Source organism: Mesoplodon mirus (genome assembly GCF_964341445.2).
Source record: "Mesoplodon mirus genome assembly, chromosome: 11".
NCBI lineage: Eukaryota > Metazoa > Chordata > Mammalia > Artiodactyla > Ziphiidae > Mesoplodon > Mesoplodon mirus.
Genome location: NC_138987.1, coordinates 58,630,451 through 58,653,213, shown reverse-complemented (window position 1 = coordinate 58,653,213; position 22,763 = coordinate 58,630,451). Strand labels below are relative to the sequence as shown.

Here is a 22,763-nt window from a genome sequence, read left to right as displayed (position 1 = left end):
TTGGCCCCAGTGAAAAAGCTTCTCCCAAGGATATTCTTCCCAAAGAGAGATAGTATGTACAAAAGCCCCATTTTCTTTTTATTTAAATATCCTAAATATATCACGAAGGAACATACACTGCACTTTAATGGTAAAAAGATACAAGTTTATAACATTTTATAAAAACTACCATTTAAAAGTGATCTTGTTCATTTGATTTTCCCCTCCCCCAATAGCAAAATAAGTATATTAAAAAAAAAAAAAAAAAAAAGACGATGGAGAGGAAAGGTAGGGTAGGAGGGATTAAGATAAAAGCCCCAGGGCCATGTAGAGGCAAAGAACATCTGGGGAGAGGGTTAAAAGTTGTGGCGGACTCCACACCTCATTTAACCCTCCAATGTCAAGCCATGGGGGCACAATCAGTAGCTAAGTGATGACAAGAGGCTATTGGGGGGGGTGGACGGAAAAGACTTGGGGTGCTGGGAAGGGCAGGGCTGGTGGGACCTGGTACAGAAGCCCACCTAGGAACTGGCGCTACTCTTTCCCAGGTCCCTGAACCCCATGTCCTGGTATCTGAGAGCCGGCCCTACCTCTCTCTCCCTTCACTCCAGACACACCTGAGGCGGCTTTCCAGTGCTAGACCCCACCCAGCAGTGGGGTGGAACATTGGGCCCAGGAGCCTTTGCAGCGGTCTTGGTCTGTGATTTCCCTGGGGTGTAAGTGGGACTCCTGGGCTCCCTGGGCGCTAAATCACTCCTTTGGCCTCTCAGCTCCTCTCTCCTCACACATCCATGGCCCCAGAACATCAGCACCTGGACAACTGAGCTAACCACCTGCTCCTGTGTTTCCCCTCACCCAGTCCTCGGCAGGGGTGGTTGTGGTATGGCTCTTTGCACATTCGCTTAGAAGTTCCCTCTCTCCCGCCCACCCAGGCAGGAAGCCAAGGTCTGCAAAGGGCCAGGGCACATCTGGACCTAAACACACATTCGCACACTCAGGGGCACAGATCACTCGTGTGATTCTCTCCACACATACCCCAACTCACCCCAACCATAAACAGATAGCCGCAGGTGACAGGAAGCAAAGCCTCCCACTTTCAAAAGCGCGTTTGGAAGGACAGAATTTTCTAAATGTATCCTAGACAAATCCCAGCCCCCAGCAGAGCCCTCTAACAGGGAGGGGGCTGGCTCACATGCAGAAAGATGCCCTACTTGCAGGGACCAAGGGCAGGTCCAAGGACTCGCGGTCTAGTTTCTGGACCACATTAAATGGGAGTGCCAGCACAGAACCAGAAGAGCACAGGTAGCAAACACATTCCCCAGCGTCTCCCCCACAGGATCTCAGATGCTGTCAGGCAAGATCTAAAGGGTGCCACCCCTTTCTTTTTCCCTGAAATCCTCACACCTCAGAGGTATGGAGACCCCCACCCCGCCATTTCCTCCTGAATAGGTAATAGCCAGGAGTCTGCTGCTGCTACTGCCTACATTTTTCTGGGAAATGAAATCACTTCCTGGAGATTGCCATCTCAGATCCCCACTGACAGCTTGGTCAGGTTCACCAAGTCAAGTCTCCATGATTCTTCCATAATTACTCACCCCTCCTCCCCACAGGTCAGGGCAGGCCACAACCTGGGAGTCAACCAAACCCAGAACCTCCTATAAGGATCCTTTCCTTAGCAAGAAGAGGGTTTTTATTTCACTTTAGAAAATTCATATTCACAAGCCCTGGTTTGGGTTAGAAACATCCTAACCACCAGTCTGTTGAATCAATCTTAAAAAACCCCTCCAAAACAAAGACCTCCAGTCCCCTAAGTTGAGTTCTTCAGCTTCTCTTGGGACCTCAAGCACCCTTCAGATTTGTTGGGGTGGGGGAGGTGGTCAGGAGAGGCTGTTTTATGCTCATCCTCCCCTGAGCTGAGGGCTAGAGAAGGGTTTGGCTCAATAATATGCCATCTCCAAGCATACAAAAACACTCACTCACATACCACATACCACACACACACACACCCACACACCCCCCGATCACTTTTTGGGGGCTGGACAGGGTGTGGGGTCGGAGCAGAGAGGAGCAAAGAGTACAGTTAAGTGTAAAAACTATGTTAGGTTTCCTCCTCAGTTTTTTCTCCGCAGCATCCCCACCCACCGCAGTTCTTGGTTGGGTAGGGACAGCCATCAAGAAGGAAGCCAAGACCTTGTTCTTTGCGACTGAAGGCCAGACCCCTATCTCCTCTACCTGAATACAGTGATAGGACTTGGGCAGGGAGAAGAGCTCACACTGCTCAACAGTCATGTCAGGGGACACCAAATTCCTTTCGTTTCTTCAACAGCTGTTACCCAACTTGGGGCTAGTCTTGGGTTGCTCCTAAGAGGGCACAAGGAGAGAGAACCCACTTTGACATCCATGACTTCCTGCTCAACATCGGTCTGGCTTAGGAGTCAATATCAGCGAGGTAGCCAAAAACTATCTCCAAGACCAACTGCCCAAAGAGAGAAAGGAAAGGGGCTTCAAGGGCCACTCTCACCCAAGTTTCCTCCAGAAGGCACTTGAGCTGACCCCATTAGGTACCAGTGTGGCATGGGCCATTACAACAGCCATGGCCACAACTCTTGCTCTTCCCCGAAGGAAATGAGAGGTACCTGTCCACTCTTCTTGGATCCAGCCCTTGTCTGCTCCTGTCACTGTTCTTCCTTTTGTCCCTACAGTGTATAAGGAGACCAAAGTAAGCTCAGCTGCCATCCCTGATCCTATTCTCCTTCAAACAGGAGATGAGGTACAGGGCTGTGGAACATTGAGGATCAACTGCGACTACGAACTCAATTTTGGGGGAGGGCTGGACCAGCCACAGTCCCTACTTTGACCAGGACTCTATACCTCCATATTACCTGTTTCCACAGTGCACCTGCTGAAATTGTTTTTGGATAAACAAAAACAAGAACAGAACAAACAAATCCCTCTCCCCGATCTTTTCCACTTCAGCTGCCAGCTGGAGTCCAAGGTTGTGGGAGCCACACTTCAGTCTTGGTCCTGTACCTTTAGTCCCCACCTATGACCTCAGACAAGGGTCCAGGGACTAGCTTCCCTACCCAGGAATGCTGAAGGAACTTCCCCGAGATACTCATAGTCTCAGATTATTTACAGAGCTGAAGCTCTGGGGCCCGCTGTCCCCGATGCACTCTTCTGGTCTCCTGGGTCCACTCCTCCAGGAGGGGGACAGGTACAGACGGGGTGGTGGTGGGACCATCAGACCAGAGGGGTGCGCTCTTCGGTAGAATCTTCTGATCACTCCCACCACCCGGGGCCCCTTGCGCCTATAGAGAAAACTGCCCGTCGGAAGTCTTGGACTGGCACCCTTGGCACATCCGTTTGTGTCTGAGTAATCGATCTGTCCGAGAAAAACACTGAGAAGAAAGGGAGGGTTAAGTGCCTGAGAGGAGAAACTCAGTTAATATTGGCTAGAGCTGCCTTCCCCACACGGGAGAGGCACACATCCCATTCTACACCCCCTTGGCACATACACAGATGGCATGAGTGCACAGTAGTTAAGAACACAAGCTCTGAAGTCTCAATTCTGGCCTAGTGCTTAGTAGCCGTGTGACCTTGGGCAAGTTATCTAACAGCCCTGAATCTGTACACTCATCTGTAAAATGGGGCTAAAGGTACCTACTCACAGAGTGGCTGCTTCATTTATCACATATTTATTGAGTATCTATCTCAAGGCAGGTACAGTTCTTGGGGCTGAGGACAGAGTGGAGAACCAGAGGGACAAGGTCTCTGCCTCCTGGAGCTTTCATTCTAGTGTTCTGCAGATTCAACCTAAGAGCACGGAGCAAAGCCTGAGACCCAGCAAAGCATCCAGGAAGTGTTAGTTGTTATCGTTTCTCATCTCTTGTTCTTGTCTTATTTTGGTCCTGGCTCTTACATTCTCTACAGATCAGATATTGACCTCCCAGGGCAGAGATTTTATCTCTTCCTCCAAAGTGCACCTGCTCTGAAGTTCGATTCAGTTTGTCTCTTGTCCCGGCTCTGCTGTGTCCTTGGGAAACTCAACCTCTCTAAATCTCAATTTCCCTATGGGTGAAATCAGGACAACACAGCTTCCTCACGGAGTTAATGTGAAGGTTAAACAAAGTAATGTCAAATATGCTCTCACAGTGCCTAGCACAGAGTAAGTACACGAAAAACGCTATTATTATTATTATTATTACAATTATTCTAATGGCCCCTACCCATGATCAGCTGCATAAGGCCAGAGAGATATACATCACCCTGAGGTACTAACTCTATCATGGCCAGGAATGCTAGGTGGCCCCTCGTCAGGCAGGGAATGCTGGCAAGCCCTGGTTCTTAGGGAAGAAAGTTCGTGTGTGGGCGTGAATGGATGATACGTGAGCTTACCTGATGACACCGTTCACACTGGTAAGGCTTTTCCCCACTGTGGACACGCTTGTGACGCTCCAGGTGGTACTTTTGGATGAAGCGCATATCACATATGTCACACTCAAATGGCTTCTCACCTGGCCCAGGTGGAGAGAGAAGCGAACATCAGGAGGTATACATGGCAGGGACCTCATTCCAGGTATTTTCCCAGAAATCTTTAACTTTTAGTAATGTGCAGACACCTAATGGGGAAGGGTCCCCAAAGCTGCTGGTCTCAGGGACACTAGATACATACAATCTCTCTGCCTCATTCACTTACCTTCTTTCTCTATTAGTAAGTATTTCTAATACTTACTCCTCAAAATAAACCCAACAAGAGCTACACACAAATATACCAACTAGGGACTATTCTCCCCCTTTGAATGTGAACAAGAGACTTACCAGTATGAATAAGGATGTGCCTCTTGAGGTGGTAACTGCTCCTAAAGGCTCCAAAGCAGTGTTCACAAACAAAATTTTTGGGAATCTTTACTTGAAAAGAACCATTTTGTTCCACTACCACCACCTGGGGGCAAGAGTCAGGTATGTCATGAGGCTACCCCTCTGCCCCCTTCTCGCCCCCATGCTGCTCTGGGTCCACGTCCAACTGCTGGACACAGTAACCTCTCTGATGCTGTCAACTCCCATATTCCTTAGAGTTAAAAGACCTTCTAAGGAGGGAGGTAGGGTGGGCAAGCTATCTGCCTTGTCAGACCCAACCCTCTGAATTGACCCGAGGGGGAGTCGGCCTGCCCCTTTGCCACAGAATTTCATGCTCCCCTGACCCTCCTTCCCTTACCAAGGATGGTTCAGAGAGGGCAGAGATCAATTACCAAAGTGGTCTCTGGATGGAATCAGGGTGACACACTCACTGGCTATGAGGGAGCAAAACATCTAGGGAGAGCTCCGGGTTGAGCCAGAGAGGGAAGAAAGAGGAGGACTGCCCTATTCCCAAACCGGACCAGTTTGGGGGTTACCCCATTACCTGCCTTTTTCTTTTCTTTTTTTTTTTTTTGGCCGTGCTGCATGGCTTGTGGGATCTTAGTCTCTGACCAGGGACTGCCCTCGGCAGTGAAAGCGCCCAGTCCTAACCACTGGACCGCTGGGAATTCCCCATTACCTGCCTTTTTAACAGTCTTTTTTGAATGAGAGGCCTCAGCCAAGCTGTCATCGTCTTTGCGGCTCCGGGACTTATCGCTGTCTTTTCGGTGGCTCTTTGAATACAAATCAAATCTAAATTCATAGTCCATCTCAGAACACAAGACAGGAGGCCAAAAAGGTGCTTTGAGACAACTTATAAATGAGAGTAAATCACCTGCCCCAGAGGTTTAGAGAAAGTACGCATTCGTTTCCTCTCCAAGTACCCTGGTTTTAAGGAGCTGCTGTACAGAAAAGACCTTCCTTTTCTGTACCCTTTTCTGTATCCTCTAAACTACCCACATTCATTCATTCCCCAGCTGGATCCCCTTTCCCACTTCCCTAAATAGAAGCACTAAGGAATCAAAGCTGGGCATCTTCTGGCAGAGAGCTCGGGCCACCCGACCCCCAGGTGCCGCAATGGACTCAAGTGCTGTACCTGACTCGAGCACCTCAGCATATCAGGGCTACCTGCCCGCTCTCCATTCTCGGCCTGCTTGCTGGCAATCTGGCTCAGCATCATCTTCTTGCTGGCTGCAGTGGGAACCAAACTCACACCTGCTAGGCCTTCACAAGCCAGGAGACTTGCCTAAGTTGAAAGGAGACGAGGTGTCAGGTCACCTGGCAGGGCACGGCAAAAACAGACTGCCAACTTCTATAGAACTACCTTTCACACCCAGCTACTAACATGCTGCTTCTCTCTAGGGAGCGTTCCTCCTCACCACAAAACCCTGCTTCCTTCAAGAGTCCTCCCTAACTCATCTCACCAGGAACTACTCATTTTGTCATCTGTCAGCATTTAGATACAGACCAAGTGAATAATCAATGTCATTGACACTTCTGTCACTGACACTTCTGTCATTAGCACTGTGCTGGGTAAAGCATGTGTCTATGTATTACTGTGAAGCATTTCTAAGTTTTGTGTGTGGGCATGAGGGTCTCTCCTGTTGACCCACTGACATGGGAGATTTCTAGGGGAACCTCCTTCTTCCTCTTTTTTTTTTTTTCCTTCTTCCTCTCTTGATGACACTCAGCTTCACAGAGCCGACTTATGATTGGCAGACCTCACTGGTGCCAAACATACATTCTATCGGGTCCTACAAACATGTTTATCAGTAAAGTTAGATTAATTTCTCCCTGTAGATTTTAAATTCCCTAGATGTTGCCAATTACAACAGATATAAAAATTAAAACACTTGGAAGGATTTTGGAGTTGAATATACAATTTCTCTCCCCCACCCCGGCCCACCATTTATATGTGTGCATATCCATATTTTTTCACATTCCCTGCTATACATGCAGTTTAAAAATGACTTAAGCAAGAGTGAACACGATGCTGTGAAGTGGGCTGCAAACAAAGGAAGAAGAAACTGAAGGGCCCCTACTCTGCATGGAAAGGAGGAAGCTATGCATGCAGCTGGAAGAAAGCCAATTATACTGTAATCAGGCTGCCATCCTGGTGAGACTGGTAGGGTAGGGTCCCTGGAAGGAAGCTGGGAGCAGCTCTGGGGTTGCCTGCATATAGCTTTTCTACCCAGATAACTACAATAACCTATTAAATCATCCTGTCTCTCCAATCCATCCTGAATCCCTGCAATGACAATTACCTTCCAAACACACTGATGTCACGTCACTCTGCTGCTTAACATTCTTCAGAGAGTTCCCATTCCTTACAGAATAAAGACTAATTCCTCAGCAAGGCATAAAAGGCCCTTCAGTCACACTCTGCTTGTTTCTCCAGGAAACAACTCCCTTACCCTAACGTTCCCATCTATCACTATCTACCATATTCCTCTAACCATGACTCACTTAAATCCTTTCCTCCTTAACTAGCAAACTACCTACAGTACTCCTAACATCATCACATCCTTCCATGTCTCTAAGCCTCTGCCCATGCAGTTCTCCTTGTCTGAATGCCCTGTTCTGCTTGTTTATCTAGCAAAATCCTATGCATCCTTCCAGCTTCAACTTTTTTCATCCAAGCAGCAGGATCATTCCTTCTTCTTCAGTGTACATACCTCTACTGTTGCACATTCCTTCAATCAACAGATTCACTATGTCTCTACTACTAGCCAGCCACTAGGTGTTGTGAATATAAAGATAAACAATAGAGTGTCTCTTCATCTCCCCCCGCCCCAACCCAACTAGCCTGGAAGCTTGCTGGGGACAGGGACAATTTTATTCATCTTTGTATTCCCAGCACAATGCCTTGCATGTAACAGGAGCTCACTAAATTCCTGTTGAAAAAAACAAATGAAGCATTCACCAGACTGTTCACTCCCTCATGCCCTTCAGCAGTTAATGTACCAAGTGTAAACTGAGTACATGTTGCTTTGCAAATGTCCCATCAGGGCCTGTGATGCAGTATAGCCTACCTCCTTCATTTGACTGGAAGCTCCCTGAAGGCAGGGGCTGTGGCCTGTCTCCTTTCCTTCCTCTAGATCTCCCCCTGGTGCTTAATACAGAGCTTCGCTCACTGGGTTGGTCAATAGGTTGACTAAGGCAGCATTCAAGAGTGAAACTGCAAACACGCTTCCCAGTGATCTTGAAGGAGGAGGACTGGAGAGCTTTTTACCTGAGCCATGCTGATTTCTCACTTAATGTAACCCAAAAGTTCAGGAGTTTCTCGATCCACCTCTCCTTAAGACACTGTTGTTTGAAGAACTGTCACCAAATCACTGTAACAACTCCTTCGTGTCCCTTCAGTCCTGCTGCCATACTGAACTGTCTTTGTCTTCAAACAGAACTTAGTGTCCTCCAAAAGGAAGATAGATGTTCCAAGAATCCCTGGTCTCTGCCTGGCTCCTGCCTACTGTCTGAAGAAAAAGAGTCTTCCAGTCTTGGTTATCCAGCTGAATTCTCTAGATGAAGTTCACGATCTGTTTCAGAAACCTGAAAACAGAAAGGGAGAGGGGGCTGTTAGGTGCAACATCCTCAGACCATACAACCTGCAGTGAGGTGAACTCTTTTTTTGCCAGGCGCTCTCTGTGCAACTCCAAAAGAAGACATCAGTCAAGCAGAGTTTTCTTTCTAGGTCATGAGTTGAAACTGGTCTCCGGGCAGCCAACAGGAGCAAAAGTAACTGGGGCCTCTGGTGGAGGAACTGCAGCAGGCCAACTGCTTGGATTTGCCATCTTAGAACTGGAAGAAGGGGGCGGAGGTCCTCTGGGGCTTTTGTGTCCAGTGGGCCGGCCCGCGAAGCTCGCACTCTATTAAGGCGACCAGAAGTGGGGTAGAGAAAAGCTCAGGGGCTATGGCTGGGCGCTTGGGCAGCAGGCAGAAACCAAACCGGCAGTACGCTCCCGGGCCGGCCCACACGTGCGCATTCTCCGAGTCAGCCCGAAGGTACGTAAACTCGCTGCGGAGGTGGAAGGCAGGGAGACGAAGCCCAGCTCTGTGCATTCCCTCCCATCTTCCCTCCCTCGCGCCAGCCAGACAGCCAGCCAGCCGCTGCGCCCGCCGCACGCACCCGGAGAGAGCCGAGGAGCGCGCAAGGTGCGTGCTCGCGCCCGCGTCCCTTCCGAGCAAGCCCCCTCAGCCCAGCCGGTGACGCGGCCGGACGGTGATGTGCGCGCGGCCCCTACCCCTCCCCGGGAGTGCCCTCCCTTCGCCACGCGCCCCTCCTCCCCTCCCCTCCCCCTTCCCGCGCGGCACCCCACGGCCTGCGAACTGCTGAAGCGCTGCCGTCTGCCCAGACGACGCTGCGCTCCCTGGGGCGTGCTCCTACCTGCCAGGCGCGGCCTCCTGCTGTCTCCCCCGCCGCGCGGCCCCTCCTCCAGGCCGCAGCACGCCGTGCCAACCCCGTGGCCACCGCTGCCCCCGCCGGAACCGAGGCAAGTTTACAAACACCAACCCGGGACCCGTTTCCCCGGAAGCACTTCTCCTTCCCCCCTCGTCCTCTCCCCCCTGAGCTGCATTATCCACTTCCGGGCTCGCGACCCTGGAAGGGCGGGGGCAGACAGAAAGCGGGTGAGGCTGAGGGCTCACCGAGGGAGTGCAGCTGGCGAGTGGGCGATGCCGGCGCGCGGAAGGACGGGAAGAGGGAGGATTGGAGGTACGGCGCTTGCGCCGTTGTGGGGGCGCGCCCCGGCGGCCATCTTGATTCAGGGAAGGAACGAGTGCCCTGAAATGTTGGTACGCTGAGTGTTCGTTGAGCGGTTTTGCTAGGTGAGCTGGTTAGGACTCCTTGAAGAAGCGCTATCACTCTCCCTTCCTCCCAGATGTTCTCCCTGTCGCTTTTGAGCCTGGAGCCCCAAATAAAGCCAGAATACTTCGTACCAGGCTTTTTCATGTAATTCGGTCGAGGTCATCTTTCCCCGACCTTTCCATCAGGCCCAGATCTGCAGATTCTGAGGGCCGCCGCGTCAGCTGGGAGGGGAGTTAACTTTTTTTGCACGCTCCTGCCAAGTACACTCGACTCCAATCTGAGAACGGATGCCCTGGCATAGTCTGCGCACCCCGAAGTCTCTGATTTCCTTATATCGCTTCCGCCTTTATTCCAGACCGTCCACAATCTAACATTGGCCTCCTCGCCTGGAAAAAGCCATAGGACTCCCCTCAGTAGGAGAATGTAATCTCTTTGGAGACTTAGCGATGCAGGGTGGCCCGTGGGACCGGCTACATTAGGAAAACTTGAGCCTTTCTTTAAATTCTATTCCCAACTTCAGGGAGGGGTTCTGCTAAAGATGGGCTATGCATTTAGTGCACTTGATGGAAGGAAATGTCGATTCTATTTAGGTGTGTCAGATTGTGAGTTTAGGAGAATTAACGGAGATGCCAAAAGAAAAAAAAAATACTTATGAAAGAAGACAAGAATTGCCAGCCACTTTTTGTACGCAGATTCATTTCCCTGAGCGCTCCATTTTTTGAGTAATTGACAGCAAATCCTTGTGCTCTTAAGATCATCATAGAACAGATAAAATGGAGCGCGATCATCAGAAATAAATCTTTAATTAAAAAAATTAGCGGGCCTCCCTGGTGGCGCAGTGGTTGAGAGTCCGCCTGCCGATGCAGGGGATACGGGTTCGTGCCCCGGTCTGGGAGGATCCCATATGCCGCGGAGCGGCTGGGCCCATGAGCCATGGCCGCTGGGCCTGCGTATCCGGGGCCTGTGCTCCGCAACGGGAGAGGCCACAACAGTGAGAGGCCCGCATACCGCAAAAAGAAAAAAAAAAAAATTAGCTCATGCTTATTTTAATAAGTCCACACGGCACAAAAGAATTAAAAGGCATGGGCTTCCCTGGTGGTGCAGTGGTTGAGAGTCCGCCTGCCGATGCAGGGGACGCGGGTTCGTGCCCCGGTCCAGGAAGATCCTACATGCCTCGGAGCGGCTGGTCCCGTGAGCCATAGCCGCTGAGGCTGTGCATCTGGAGCCTGTGCTCCGCAACGGGAGAGGCCACAACAGTGAGAGGCCCGCGTACCGCAAAAAAAAAAAAAAAAGAAAAAAAGAATTAAAAGGCAAAAAATATTTTGCCATTTACTATTCCATGCTCCTGAAGGTAGTCACCTTTACAAGTTTGGTGTATATACATCCAGGCTTTTTTCTATGTTCATAAATTTGTTATTTCATGCAAAACATATTTTTGAGCACCTACAATGGACCACACAAATGTATTTTAGACATTTTCTAAGTCATTTCACATTTTAAAAATTGTTGCATAGTATTCCAACTATTTTAATTTGTCTAGACCCATCCTGATGAACGATTTAGGTTACTTATAGCTTTTTTGTCTTATAAACCATGCTGTAATGAGCATCCTTACATAGTTATCTTTTTGTTTTTCTAGATAGATTCCTAGGTAGGATATGTGCATTTTAAATTTTAATAGATTCTGTGAAATTGAATTTCAGAAGTTTGTAACAATTTACACAGTCAGAGCCATGTGTGAATGTCCCCATTTCCTACAACCTTGGCAATACTGGATGCTATGAGTTTTTGTACAGTTGCCAACTTGATAGGTGAAAAATAGTAATTTAATTATTTTAAGTTGCATGTCGTTAATAGTGAAGTTGAGCATCTCGTTGCTTTTTGACCATTTTAATTGTTTTCGTAAATGCCTGTTCGCATCTTTTGCCTGTTAAGGAAAAAAAGATCATTTGTCTATTTCGTATTGATTGGTAGTAATCTCTATGTTATATTAACTTTTCATTTGTCATATGCTTTTAAAATATTTTCTCTTAGTTTTTCATTTATCTTTGAACTTTTTTTAGAGTGAAAGTTATGCTTTATGGGAAAATACTTGAAACATTCCTGTGAAAATAGGAACAAGACAAGAATGTTTACAATCAAAACTAATATTCTATTAAAGCTACTGGCCACTCAAAAGTCATTATTATTTTCGTATTTTTATACTCATTATTTTCACATGATATATCCAGCCACAAAGAGAATCAATTGACAAGATACTAAAACCAGTGAGTTCAGCAGCATCGCCAGATATACGATTAACAAACAAAACTTATATAAATAAGATATGAGAACAATAATCAACCATAAAAATGTCATAGAAAGGTCTCATTCACAATAAAAATGTTGCATTATAGATATAGATTTAACAGGAAATTGCAAATTATGCATTAAGAATATCAGATTATTTTAGTGGAAGAAAAAAAGGGCTGATTATTATTTTTGGCTGCACCACGTGGCTTGCGGGATCTTAGTTCCCCGACCAGGGATGGAACCTGGGCCAAGGCAGTGAAAGCACTGAGTCCTAACCACTGGACTGCCAGAGAATTCCCAAAAGGCTTGATTAGATGGAGAGTTTTACCATGTCCGTGAATAGGAAGACTTAATATTGCAGAGACACAGTTTTTAATTTAGGTTAAATTCTTATTAAAACAGGACTTTGCATGGAACTTAAGCTTTTAAATCTGCACGGAAAGGAAAAATTGCAAGGAAAGCAAAAACCGTTTTTGGAAAGCAATGAGTAGGTAAAATAATGGTGGGGGAGGGGAAATAAAGCCATAAATCATCTTTAACCACTTTATTTAAAAAAATTATTTATGTAGCTGCATCGGGTCATAGTTGTGGCACGTGGGATCTTCGTTGCTGTGTGCGGGATCTTTAGTTGCGGCATGTGAGATCTAGTTCCTCGACCAGGGATTGAACCCCAGCCCCCTGCATTGGGAGCGCAGAGTCTTAGCCACAGGAGCACCAGGGAAGTCCCTAACCACTTTAATGGTGTCTTTCTTTACGCAGAATTTTTAAAGTTTTATGTAGTCAGATCTGCCTGCGGCTTTTGGGTTTTTGTGATATGCTACCTCAAGATTATAGAAATATTTCCCTGTACTTCCTTCTGGTATTTTTATGGTTGTATGTTTTCAGTTTTATGTCTTTATCTCAGCTGCAGTTTATTTTTTTAATTTTTAATTTTTATTTATTTTTTAATTAATTAATTAATTAATTTCTGGCTGCGTTGGGTCTTCGTTGCTGCGCACGGGCTTTCTCTAGTTGTGGTCAGTGGGGGCTGTTCTTTGTTGTGGTGCGCAGGCTTCTCATTGCGGTGGCTTCTCTTGTTGCGGAGCACGGGCTCTAAGAGTGCGGGCTTCAGTAGTTGTGGCTCGTGGGCTGTAGAGCGCAGGCTCAGTAGTTGTGGTGCACGGGCTTAGTTGCACCGCAGCATGTGGGATCTTCCCGGACCAGGGCTCGAACCCGTGTCCCCTGCATTGGCAGGCGGATTCTTAACCACCACGCCACCAGGGAAGTCCCTGCAGTTTATTTGTGTGTGTGGTAAGTGGTGAGAAATGCCAGACTTAAAAGGGACCAATAATGTAATGGGAGAGGTACTAGCCTAGATGCCAGAAAATCAGCGATCTAGGCTTCCTCCCATGTCACCTTTGTAATTTTGGACAAATTAATCTCACTTTTTTTGGCTCAAGAGCCCTTGACTTGAAAATGAGGGTGAATAAATACTTTTCCAGGCTAAATTCTAGCACTACTGTGAGGCTCAAATGAGATCATAGGTGAGAAGGCTTTACGAAGAAAAAAAAAACCCTTTGCAGATCTAATAAGTTATCTTTAATACTGATTTTTGGTTTATGCATATCAATGTAAGTGTAGTGCAGCATCATTTTTCAGTACCTGGAAATAGTTTATTCAAGTTTGTGCAAGACCTTGGGGGAAGGTAGAGCAGAGTGTGAAAGATGAAAACTAACATTTTTCTGAATGCCTATTTCGTATTTGGTGCTTTACTTAAAGAAGGATAAGACTTAGACCTCTCTTCCCAGGAGTTTACAGTCTAAAAGAGGGGAAAACACTGTACACATAAGAATTGGAGCCACTATTAACGTGGGTGTTGAGTGGGGTTTGTTAATTGGTAGACAGCTAGGAGGTCAGTGTTTTCACTTTCTAACAATAAGCCTGGCTGAAAGTGCTTTAAGAAGCAACTGCCCTAATCCCTTTGCCCTCAGGCAGGCCTCCTTCTGGGCGACCTTCCCCACCTTCTTTGGTACACTCTCCCCTCAGGCCCACCCCATCACTTTTTCAGGTAGCATTGTAATGATTACCGATTAGTCTTTTCCTGTACCAGATCTCTATTGCCTTAAGGAGAGCCGGAATGTTTTCTCTTTGAAGGCTGCCCTGGGCCAATTGAGCAGAGTTAACCAGCCTTCCCTTTCTTTAGTGAGCGAGCATGCCTTTATTTTATGTGCTGGCCTCCCTCTTGGCCTGTTAGCTGGAACAAACAAGGCAGACACAGCACCTGGGGCAGTGCCAGGCATTAGATAGTCAGTGTTTGTTGAACTACCTGAACTCGTTCCTCTCTCTGAGAGCCAGTTAGGCTGCATAGTAGAAATGAGCAGTATGTGGCTACCTTTGTCACCTGGTAGACCTTTTAGATGAGAGTTGATTGAGGAGTTGGGAAACCACATGGTGTAATGGGGTCATTCCTTGAGCCTGGCAATTTGTATAGTTTGGAATTCTTTTTGCCCCTTCATTCCTCCTTAATCTTTTATGTTGCTTAAAAATAATCTTTATTTTAATTACATAAGTCAATGGAATTATCATATAAAATTATAAAAATATAGAAGTGTATAAATAAGAAAATGAAAATCATCTATAATCCCAATACCGAGAAATAACCGCAGTTAGTATTTTGAAGACTTTTTCCATCTTTTCCAGTTTTTAAAAAAAGCGCATGGGGGCTTCCCTGGTGGCGCAGTGGTTGAGAGTCCACCTGCCGATACAGGGGACACGGGTTCGTGCCCCGGTCCCGGAAGATCCCACATGCTGTGGAGCGGCTGGGCCCGTGAGCCATGGCTGCTGAGCCTGCGCATCCGGAGCCTGTGCTCCGCAACGGGAGAGGCCACAACAGTGAGAGGCCCGCGTACCGCAAAAAAAAAAAAAAAAGCGCATGGGGGGTGACTGCTAACAGTTACGGGGTTTCTTTCTGGGGTGATGAAAATGTTCTGGACAGTGTGATCGATGCACAACTTTGTGAATATACTAAAACGCACTGAATTGTACACTTTAAAAGGGTGCGTTTTGTGGTTTGTGAATTGTATCTCAATAAAGCTGTTTTTTGTTTCTTTTTTTTAATGCTTGTGAGGGTTAAGAATCCACACCTGCCAATGCAGGGGACATAGGTTCGAGCCCTGGTCTGGGAAGATCTCACATGCCGCGGAGCAATAAGTCCGTGCGCCACAACTACTGAGCCTGTGCTCTAGAGTCCGCATGCCACAACTACTGAGCCTGCGCTCTAGAGTCCGCATGCCACAACTACTGAGCCTGCGTGCCTAGAGCCTGTGCTCCACAACAAGAGAAGCCACAGCAATGAGAAGCCCGTGCACTGCAACGAAGAGTAGCCCCCGCTCGCCGCAACTAGAGACAGCCCGCACACAGCAACAAAGACCCAATGCAGCCAAAAATAAGATAAATAAAATTAATTAATTAAAAATGCTTGTATGGGTGGCTTCCCTGGTGGCGCAGTGGTTGAGAGTCCGCCTGCCGATGCAGGGGACACGGGTTCATGCCCCGGTCCGGGAAGATCCCACATGCCGCGGAGTGGCTGGGTCCGTGAGCCATGACCGCTAAGCCTGCGCATCCAGAGCCTGTGCTCCGCAGCGGGAGAGGCCACAGCAGTGAGAGGCCCGCGTACCGCAAGGAAAAAAAAAATGCTTGTAGGTACATACACACAGTATTGTTTTCTGAACTGAAAGTGCATATACAGTGCTCCTTTGCTGCTAAATGATTTAGCATGTTTCCTAAGAATAAGAACATTCTTTTATATAACTACGATGTAATGATCAAGTTCAGGAAATGAAGCACTGATAGAAGAATTCTAATACTTATGAGGCCTTTCATAGTCAGATTCCACCAGTTCTTCCAGTAACTTTCTTCACAGCAGGTTTTTTTCTTCCTTATCCAGGAGCCTATTTAAGATCACATATTCCTTTTGGTTGTAATGTCTCTAGTTTCCTTCATTCTGGAACAGTTCCTCAGTCTTTCTTTGATTTTCATGAGATTGACATTTTTGAAGATTACAGGCTACATTGTTTTGTAGAATGATCCTCAATTTAGATACATCTGTTTCCTCATGTTTAAATTCAGGTTGTGCATTTTTGCCATTTTTCCATGCCTCATGTCAGAAGGCCCACGATGTCCATCCATCCCATTACTGGTGATGTTACCCTTGATCACTTGGGTAAGGTGGTGTCCACCAGGTTTCTCCACTGTAAAGTTACCACTTCTCTTTAAAGTGCTTTTAAGGAAAAGAATTTTACAGCATAACCCAGAAGAAAAAACTTTATCCAGGTTTTAGTGTTCTGCTGATGTTTTGAATGAGAAAGAAAGATATAACATTTGAAGATTAAATAAAAAGGAAAAAAATCAGCCAAGGACGAGGAGGCAGGAGCTCAGTTAGAATCTAGGTTTCAGAAGATGGTACCATTCACCTAACCAGGGAACTCAAGAAAAAGAGCCTCAAGAAAAAGGCTCATAATGAGTCCACTTTTGGACCTGTTGAGTGTGAAGTCCTGTGAGACTTCCAAATTAGGCAGGTGGCATCAGGAATCTTGGCTGGGGAGAGAGGTCTGGGATGGAGGAGTCACCAGCATGTAGCCCTGGGAACAGAGTGGATTGTCCAGGGAGAGGGGCAGGACACATATGAAAGAGGCCCCGGGATAGAACCCTGAGGGAGGGCCGGAGGAAGGTGAAAAGGCACAGGGAACTAAGAAATGGTCAGGAGTAGTCATACAGAAGCCAGGGAAAGAAAATGTTCCAAGATGGGATGGCAAACTATGTCTGTTGGCTCCAGAGGGGTCAAGTAGGATAAAGATGATATGTGTCCATTGGATTTGAAGGCAGGGATGTTCTTGGTGGCATTGAAGGTGTAAGCTACATGGTGGTGGGCTCAGGAAAGTGTGAGAGGAGAGGAAATGAAGATGGAGTGGAGACAACTCTTTTAAGAAGGTTGGCTGAGAAGAGGAGGTGGCTGGAGTGGGAATGTGTTGTGAGAGGTTTAGACAATTTAAAATGCTGTGAGAAAGAGGTAGTGGGAAGGAGAGTTGGAGAAATGGGGGGCAGGGGTAATCAAGAGGGTATCCCTTAAGGAGAAGGAGAGGAACCCCTTAGACCAATGGGTCCATCTCAGATGTCTACAGGCCCAGGCAGGTAAAACAGATGAGTGAGGTGGACTAGTGTGGACTGAGGTGAAACAGAATGCAAAATTCTAAGGGCCTGTGGCCAGTCCTCTTCTGAGGATTGTCATCCAATCGTCATCCATTGTCATGCACTTTACAGTGCCCCCTTGTGGGAGGAATATAAATCCTCACCCCACTGCCCCAGGGCTTGCTTTGGTCAACTGGATCTGACCAGATGTGCCGTATGCTGGTCTGAGCAGAAGTTTTAGGAGTTGGTGCATGGTTTTCTCTGCTGTGAGAACATTGTGTCCCAAGTAGGGGCTATTTCTTCAGCCTGGGTCTTGGAATAAAGGCATATGAATCAGAGCTATAGCCAACCCTACTACCAACATAAACCTTGAAAGAGAAATAAATCTCTGTTGTAAGGCAGTGGTCCCCCCGCCCCCCAACCGTGCACGGCTTGCAGAATCTTAGTTCCCCAACCAGAGATCGAACCCTCGCCCCCTGCAGTTTAAGCACGTAGTCTTAACCACTGGACCGCCAGGGAAGTCCCAAGACGGTAGGGTTTTGAAGTCATTAGTTACCACAGCAAAACTGACTAATACAGGAGTTCAACCAAAATAAAGCTATACTAAGATATTTTTTACTCCTCGAATTAAAAAGATTCAGAAGTTTGACAGCATACTCTGTTACTGAGGCTGAGAACACAGGCGCTTTCATACATTGGTGTCACCTCTATGGATGTTGGCAATCCTTATCAAAGTTACAAATGCAGATGGCTGTAATCAGAAAGACAGACAATAACAAGTCCGTCAAGGATGTGGAGAAATGGGAACCCTCATGGGAATGTAAAATAGTGTAGTCACTTTGGCAATCAGTTCGGCAGTTCCTCAAAGAGTTAAACGTGGGACTTCCCTGGTGGTGCAGTGGTTAAGACTCCTCGCTCCCAGTGCAGGGGGCCCGGGTTCGATCCCTGGTCAGGGAACTAGATCCCACATACATGCTGCAACTAAGAGTTCGCATGCCACAACTAAAGAGGCCTCCTGCTGCAACTAAGGAGACTGTGAGCTGCAGCTAAGGCCTGGCGCAACAGGAACAACAAAAAGTCAAACGTGAAGTTACTATATGAGCTATCAATTCCACTACCAGGTATGTACCCAAGAGAACTGAAAACATGTCCACACAAAAAATTGTATATTAATGTTCATAGCAGCATTATTCACAATAGCTTAATAGTGGAAGCAACCTAAATGTCCATCAATTGATGAATACTTAAAGTGTGGTGTATCCATACAATGGAATATTATCTGATCATAAAAGGGAATGTAGTTCTGATACATGCTACAACATGGATGAACCTTGAAAACATTATGCTAAGTAAAAGAAGTCAGTCACAGAAGATAACATACTGGTTGTTTCCATTTATGTGAAGTGTCCAGAATAGGCAGACCTTTAGAGGCAGAAAATCAATTAGTGATTGTCAGTGGTGGGTGGAGGGGAGAATGGGGAGTTTCTTTTTGTGAGGATGAAAATGTTCTGGAATTAGTGATGATGGTTGCACAATTTTGTTACTGTATGAACAACCACTGAATTGTACAATTTATTTATTTTTCATTTAAAAATTTTTTGGTACCCCAGGTGGGACTGAATTGTACAATTTAAAAGGATATGCTTTAGAGTATGTAAATTATCTCAATAAAGCTGTTATATTAAAAAAAAAGAATGAGGAAGTTCTATATGTTCTATATGATCACTCATATTACTGTTGACTGAAAAAAAACAAGGTGCACAACAGTGATTATATGCTTTTATGTGAAAAAGGAGAAAATAATATATATTTACATTTGTTAGTATTTGCATTAAAAACTCTGAAAGATTATCTGAGACACTAATAAAAATAGTTACCTGGAATGGGGCATATGGAATGGGGTGGAAGTTAGACTTTTCACTATTAATATTTTCATATATTTGGTTTTTGAACTACCTGAATATGTTGCTTAATCAAAACTTTAAAAATTGAAAAGAAAACACAGTGAATGCACAACTATAATAATAATAAAGGGGGAACTCCAACTACACGATTGTTGCTCCTTGAAATTCAGGCCCAGTGTTGCTAGATCTTCTGATTTTTTTCACAAGAAGCTGGAAGTTTCGGTATTGACAATTGTTTTTTAAAGTTTTAAAATGTACTATGCAAGCCAAACAAAACCATGTCTATGGGTAGCAGTTGGCCCTCCGTCTTCCAGTTTGTGACCTGTGCTTTAGACTGTGAACCTCATGAGGGCAGGGCTGTGGTCTTTTGCTCTCCATTGTGACCTCTAATGGTCACCAAAGTGCTTGGCACATATATACCAGATAATGAATAAATACTGAAGTAAGGCAGAGAGGGATCCAGAGTGCAGGTGACAAAAAGTTGAGTGAGTTTGGATGGTTTTTATTTTCTATAAGAAATTTGAAATGAGAGGGAAACAGGGAGAAGGTTGATAGGTCAATAATTTGAGAGGTGTGGGAAATTTTTGAAATAATTGCTCCAGAGAATTGGAGATAGAGCCGACAATAGAAGAATAGTAATGTTGCCAGGCAGTGTTGTGTGTCCACTTGAACAGAGTCATTGCTGCTTTTTGCCTCGGAAGATGGTTACTACCTTCATCACAGTCCTGGGAATTCCCTTGACCTCTCTCCTGTGTTGGGCGAAATATGATGTGGTCTGATTCTCTGTCCTTTGTCTGTGACCTGGTTTGGGTTTTGTCTCTGGAAGTCTTTGGATCCTCCATTGTTCTGAAACAATATTATCATCTGTCTTCCTGTTGGTCATTCAGTGGATCCATTTGATCTATCCTGTTCTATAAGGCTTTTTTTTTTTTTTTTTAATTTCTTTCCTCCTATTTTCCCTTCTTTTTCTGAAACTTCTATTAGTTGACTCTTGGGCCTTTTGGATTGATCTTCTATAGTTCTTTTATGTTTTGTTATCCATCTCTTTATTTATTATTTATTTTTTTTTTTTGCGGCACGCGGGCCTCTCACTGTTGTGGCCTCTCCCGTTGCGGAGCACAGGCTCCGGACGCACAGGCTCAGCGGCCATGGCTCACGGGCCCAGCCGCTCAGAGGCATGTGGGATCTTCCCGGACTGGGGCACGAACCCGTGTCCCCTGCATCGGCAGGCGGAGTCTCAACCACTGCGCCACCAGGGAAGCCCCATCTCTTTATATTTTTATCTTTCTGTGTGATTTTCTTGACTGTCATTTCAGTTGTCATATTTTTAAAACTCTAGAGCTTCTCATTGTTCTCTGAGTGTTCCTTTTTGAGAGCAACCCCCCCTTTTTTTTTGTTATGAATGCAGTATCTTCCTGAATTTTTGAAGCTTTCTTCTTCTCCCTGCATTTCTCCTCTTCTACCAAATACCTTTTTTCAGTTTGTCTGTTTTTACTTCTGTGGTTCACATTAGGGGCTTTCCTCAAGTGTTGAGTATTCCCTGGCTGTCTGTCTGCTCACATTTAAGAGTGAAGCACTAAGGCATATTGGAAGGCCCAAGTGCATAGAAAGGATGTATTTATTGACTTGTGGCATCACTGACTAGGTGATTGGGCGAGGACTGAAATAAGAGTGTCAGGTCTTTTCTCTAGGGCTATTGAGGTCAGTTTCTTCAGAGAGGAATCCTCCAGTCTCCTGGCCCTGGAAGGTTTACACCAGGCCACTGGTTCTGAACACTGATTGGGAGAATGGACTTGACTGGATACTTCCTGCTAATCCTCTTGTATTCAGTACAGTGCCTCCTCCTCACCTTCTGCTGTGCTTGGCATCCCTAAGTCCCAGCCGCTCCATTTCAGTTTCTCTAGAAAACAGACTTCCTGCTTCTTTGGAATTAGGTGGAGGAGAGGGGAGTTGCCTCGCTGAATGGGCAGGGGGAGAAGAGTGAGAGCCTAAATGTTTCTTGTATAAATTTTCATCTAATTTCCACGTTTTTAGCTGTGCTTCCTCCTCCTGGCTTCCAAGGTAGCTACTGTTGTAAATTCCTGAGCCTTTCTGGGCTTCTGCCCTAAGAACCAGCTTATATCCTGTTGGCATAACCCTCTGCAGACAGAGTGGCTTTAACTTTCTGCATTTGCTGAACCACTTACCACTTCTCATCTGCTTTCTATCTTCTACAGTTATTCACATCTCTTACCTCTTGTCTCTCATCTGCTTTATTCTTCTGCATTTAAAATTTCATTGATATAATTTTAGTGGGGTTTCAGGAAGGAGTAGTGGTAAACATATGCATTTAATCTGGTGTGTTTTATTGGAATGAGCACAGAGACCATGAATTTATAGAAAAATCAATTTGAATGGTTAGGTGGTTTTCACTAGCAGAATTCAGCAGTCCTGGTGGATTTGGTAAGAGAAGGACTGGCCAGTTGGATTGGGGTTTTGCCAGGTGGACTTGGTGGAAGGACATTAGGGCCAGGGAGTTTAGGATTTTGGACAAAGAGTGGTTGAAACAACAGACCATACAATCTAGGTTGTGTAAGTGAAGGAAAGAAAGATACAAGAGAGTTGATGGCTGGAGGAGTTTATGAACTAAAGATCCTGTGAAGTAAGAAAAACTTGTCAATTTTTTTTTTGAATTTTTGAATTTTATTTATTTTTTTATACAGCAGGTTCTTATTAGTTATCTATTTTATACATATTAGTGTATATATGTCAATCCCAATCTCCCAGTTCATCCCACCCCCCACCCCCCACCACTTTCCCCCCTCGGTGTCCATACAAAACTTGTCAATTTTTTTTTTTTTTTTTTTGCAGTACGCGGGCCTCTCACCGTTGTGGCCTCTCCAGCTGCGGAGCACAGGCTCCGGACGTGCAGGCCCAGCGGCCATGGCTCACAGGCCCAGCCGCTCCGCGGCATATGGGATCCTCCTGGACCGGGGCACGAACCCGTGTCTCCTGCATCGGCAGGCAGACTCTCAACCACTGCGCCACCAGGGAAGCCCCAAAACTTGTCAATTTTTAAACAAACCCTACTTGGTCCTTCCAGCATATTCTCAGCCAGGAGCGAAAGTGCTGTTCCTAAGTTTATTCATGTTTCTTTGCTTTATCATTCTATCTTGGGGGTTAATGTCCTTCTTGCTTTGAAAAAGGAAAACTCTCTCAGGTCCCCAGGACAGGATTCTGTATGGGGCGTGAGGGTAGGGATGCCTCACCTCCCTGTTTACCCCGGAGGAAACTGGAGGTGTTCAGAGCCCTTGCCTCCACCTTTCATTTCTTTTTTTTTTTTTTTTTAATTTATTTTATTTATTTATTTTTGGCTGCACTGGGTCTTTGTTGCTGTGCGTGGGCTTTGTCTAGTTGCGGCGAGCGGGGCTACTCTTCGTTGTGGTGCGTGGGCTTCTCATTGCAGTGGCTTCTCTTGTTGTGGAGCACGGGCTCTAGGCACGCAGGCTTCAGTAGTCATGGCACGCGGGCTCAGTAGCTGTGGCTCGCGGGCTTAGTTGCTCGTGGGCTTAGTGGCTCCACGGCATGTGGAGCCCCAGACCAGGGCTCGAACCTGTGTCCCCTGCATTGGCAGGCAGGTTCGTAACCACTGCGCCACCAGGGAAGTCCCCACCTTTCATTTCTGAGTGGTGACTTTGGTGGGATGGATACAGAAGGGGCCGGGTGGACAGAGCCATGTCTTC

General features: G+C 46.3%; 2 protein-coding genes across 8 annotated transcripts in view; one reads left to right on the top strand and one right to left on the bottom strand.

The window, feature by feature from the left end:
* Positions 1-53: 53 nt before the first annotated feature.
* ZNF740 (zinc finger protein 740) lies at positions 54-9,378 on the bottom strand. 5 transcript variants are annotated; one of them, XM_082636622.1, is made up of 8 exons: positions 9,260-9,378; positions 8,108-8,424; positions 5,972-6,121; positions 5,520-5,609; positions 4,798-4,921; positions 4,375-4,493; positions 2,616-2,675; positions 54-2,340 (listed from the first exon to the last, which is right to left on the bottom strand). In XM_082636622.1, exons 2-7 carry the CDS (start codon positions 8,114-8,116, stop codon positions 2,655-2,657), a joined length of 513 nt encoding a protein of 170 aa, XP_082492748.1. In that variant the 5' UTR covers positions 8,117-8,424; positions 9,260-9,378; the 3' UTR covers positions 54-2,340; positions 2,616-2,654. The 5 variants fall into 5 exon arrangements, with proteins under 5 accessions (XP_082492748.1, XP_082492747.1, XP_082492746.1 ...); XM_082636621.1 differs by having other exon boundaries at positions 54-2,675; XM_082636620.1 differs by lacking the exons at positions 54-2,340; positions 2,616-2,675 and adding an exon at positions 3,136-3,377.
* The window catches only part of CSAD (cysteine sulfinic acid decarboxylase), a 26,824-nt gene continuing 13,077 nt past the window's right edge, over positions 9,017-22,763 (top strand). For 2 of the 3 annotated variants that reach the window (XM_082636616.1, XM_082636614.1), the window contains exon 1: positions 9,290-9,365. The gene's annotated coding sequence lies outside the window, so the exon portion shown is untranslated. Of the gene's footprint in view, positions 9,028-9,289; positions 9,366-22,763 lie in introns of those variants that run through there. The other variant, XM_082636615.1, reaches the window with a different exon arrangement.

Excerpts from the sequence above, each read along its gene's own strand:
- ZNF740 (XM_082636619.1), bottom strand. Across the intron at positions 5,610-5,971 it reads TGCTGAGGTGCTCGAGTCAG|AGCCACCGAAAAGACAGCGA; the intron begins GTACAGCACTTG and ends TTGTATTCAAAG. Across the intron at positions 3,813-4,374 it reads AGTGTGAACGGTGTCATCAG|GCTTTGCTCCGTGCTCTTAG; the intron begins GTAAGCTCACGT and ends GCTGGGTCTCAG.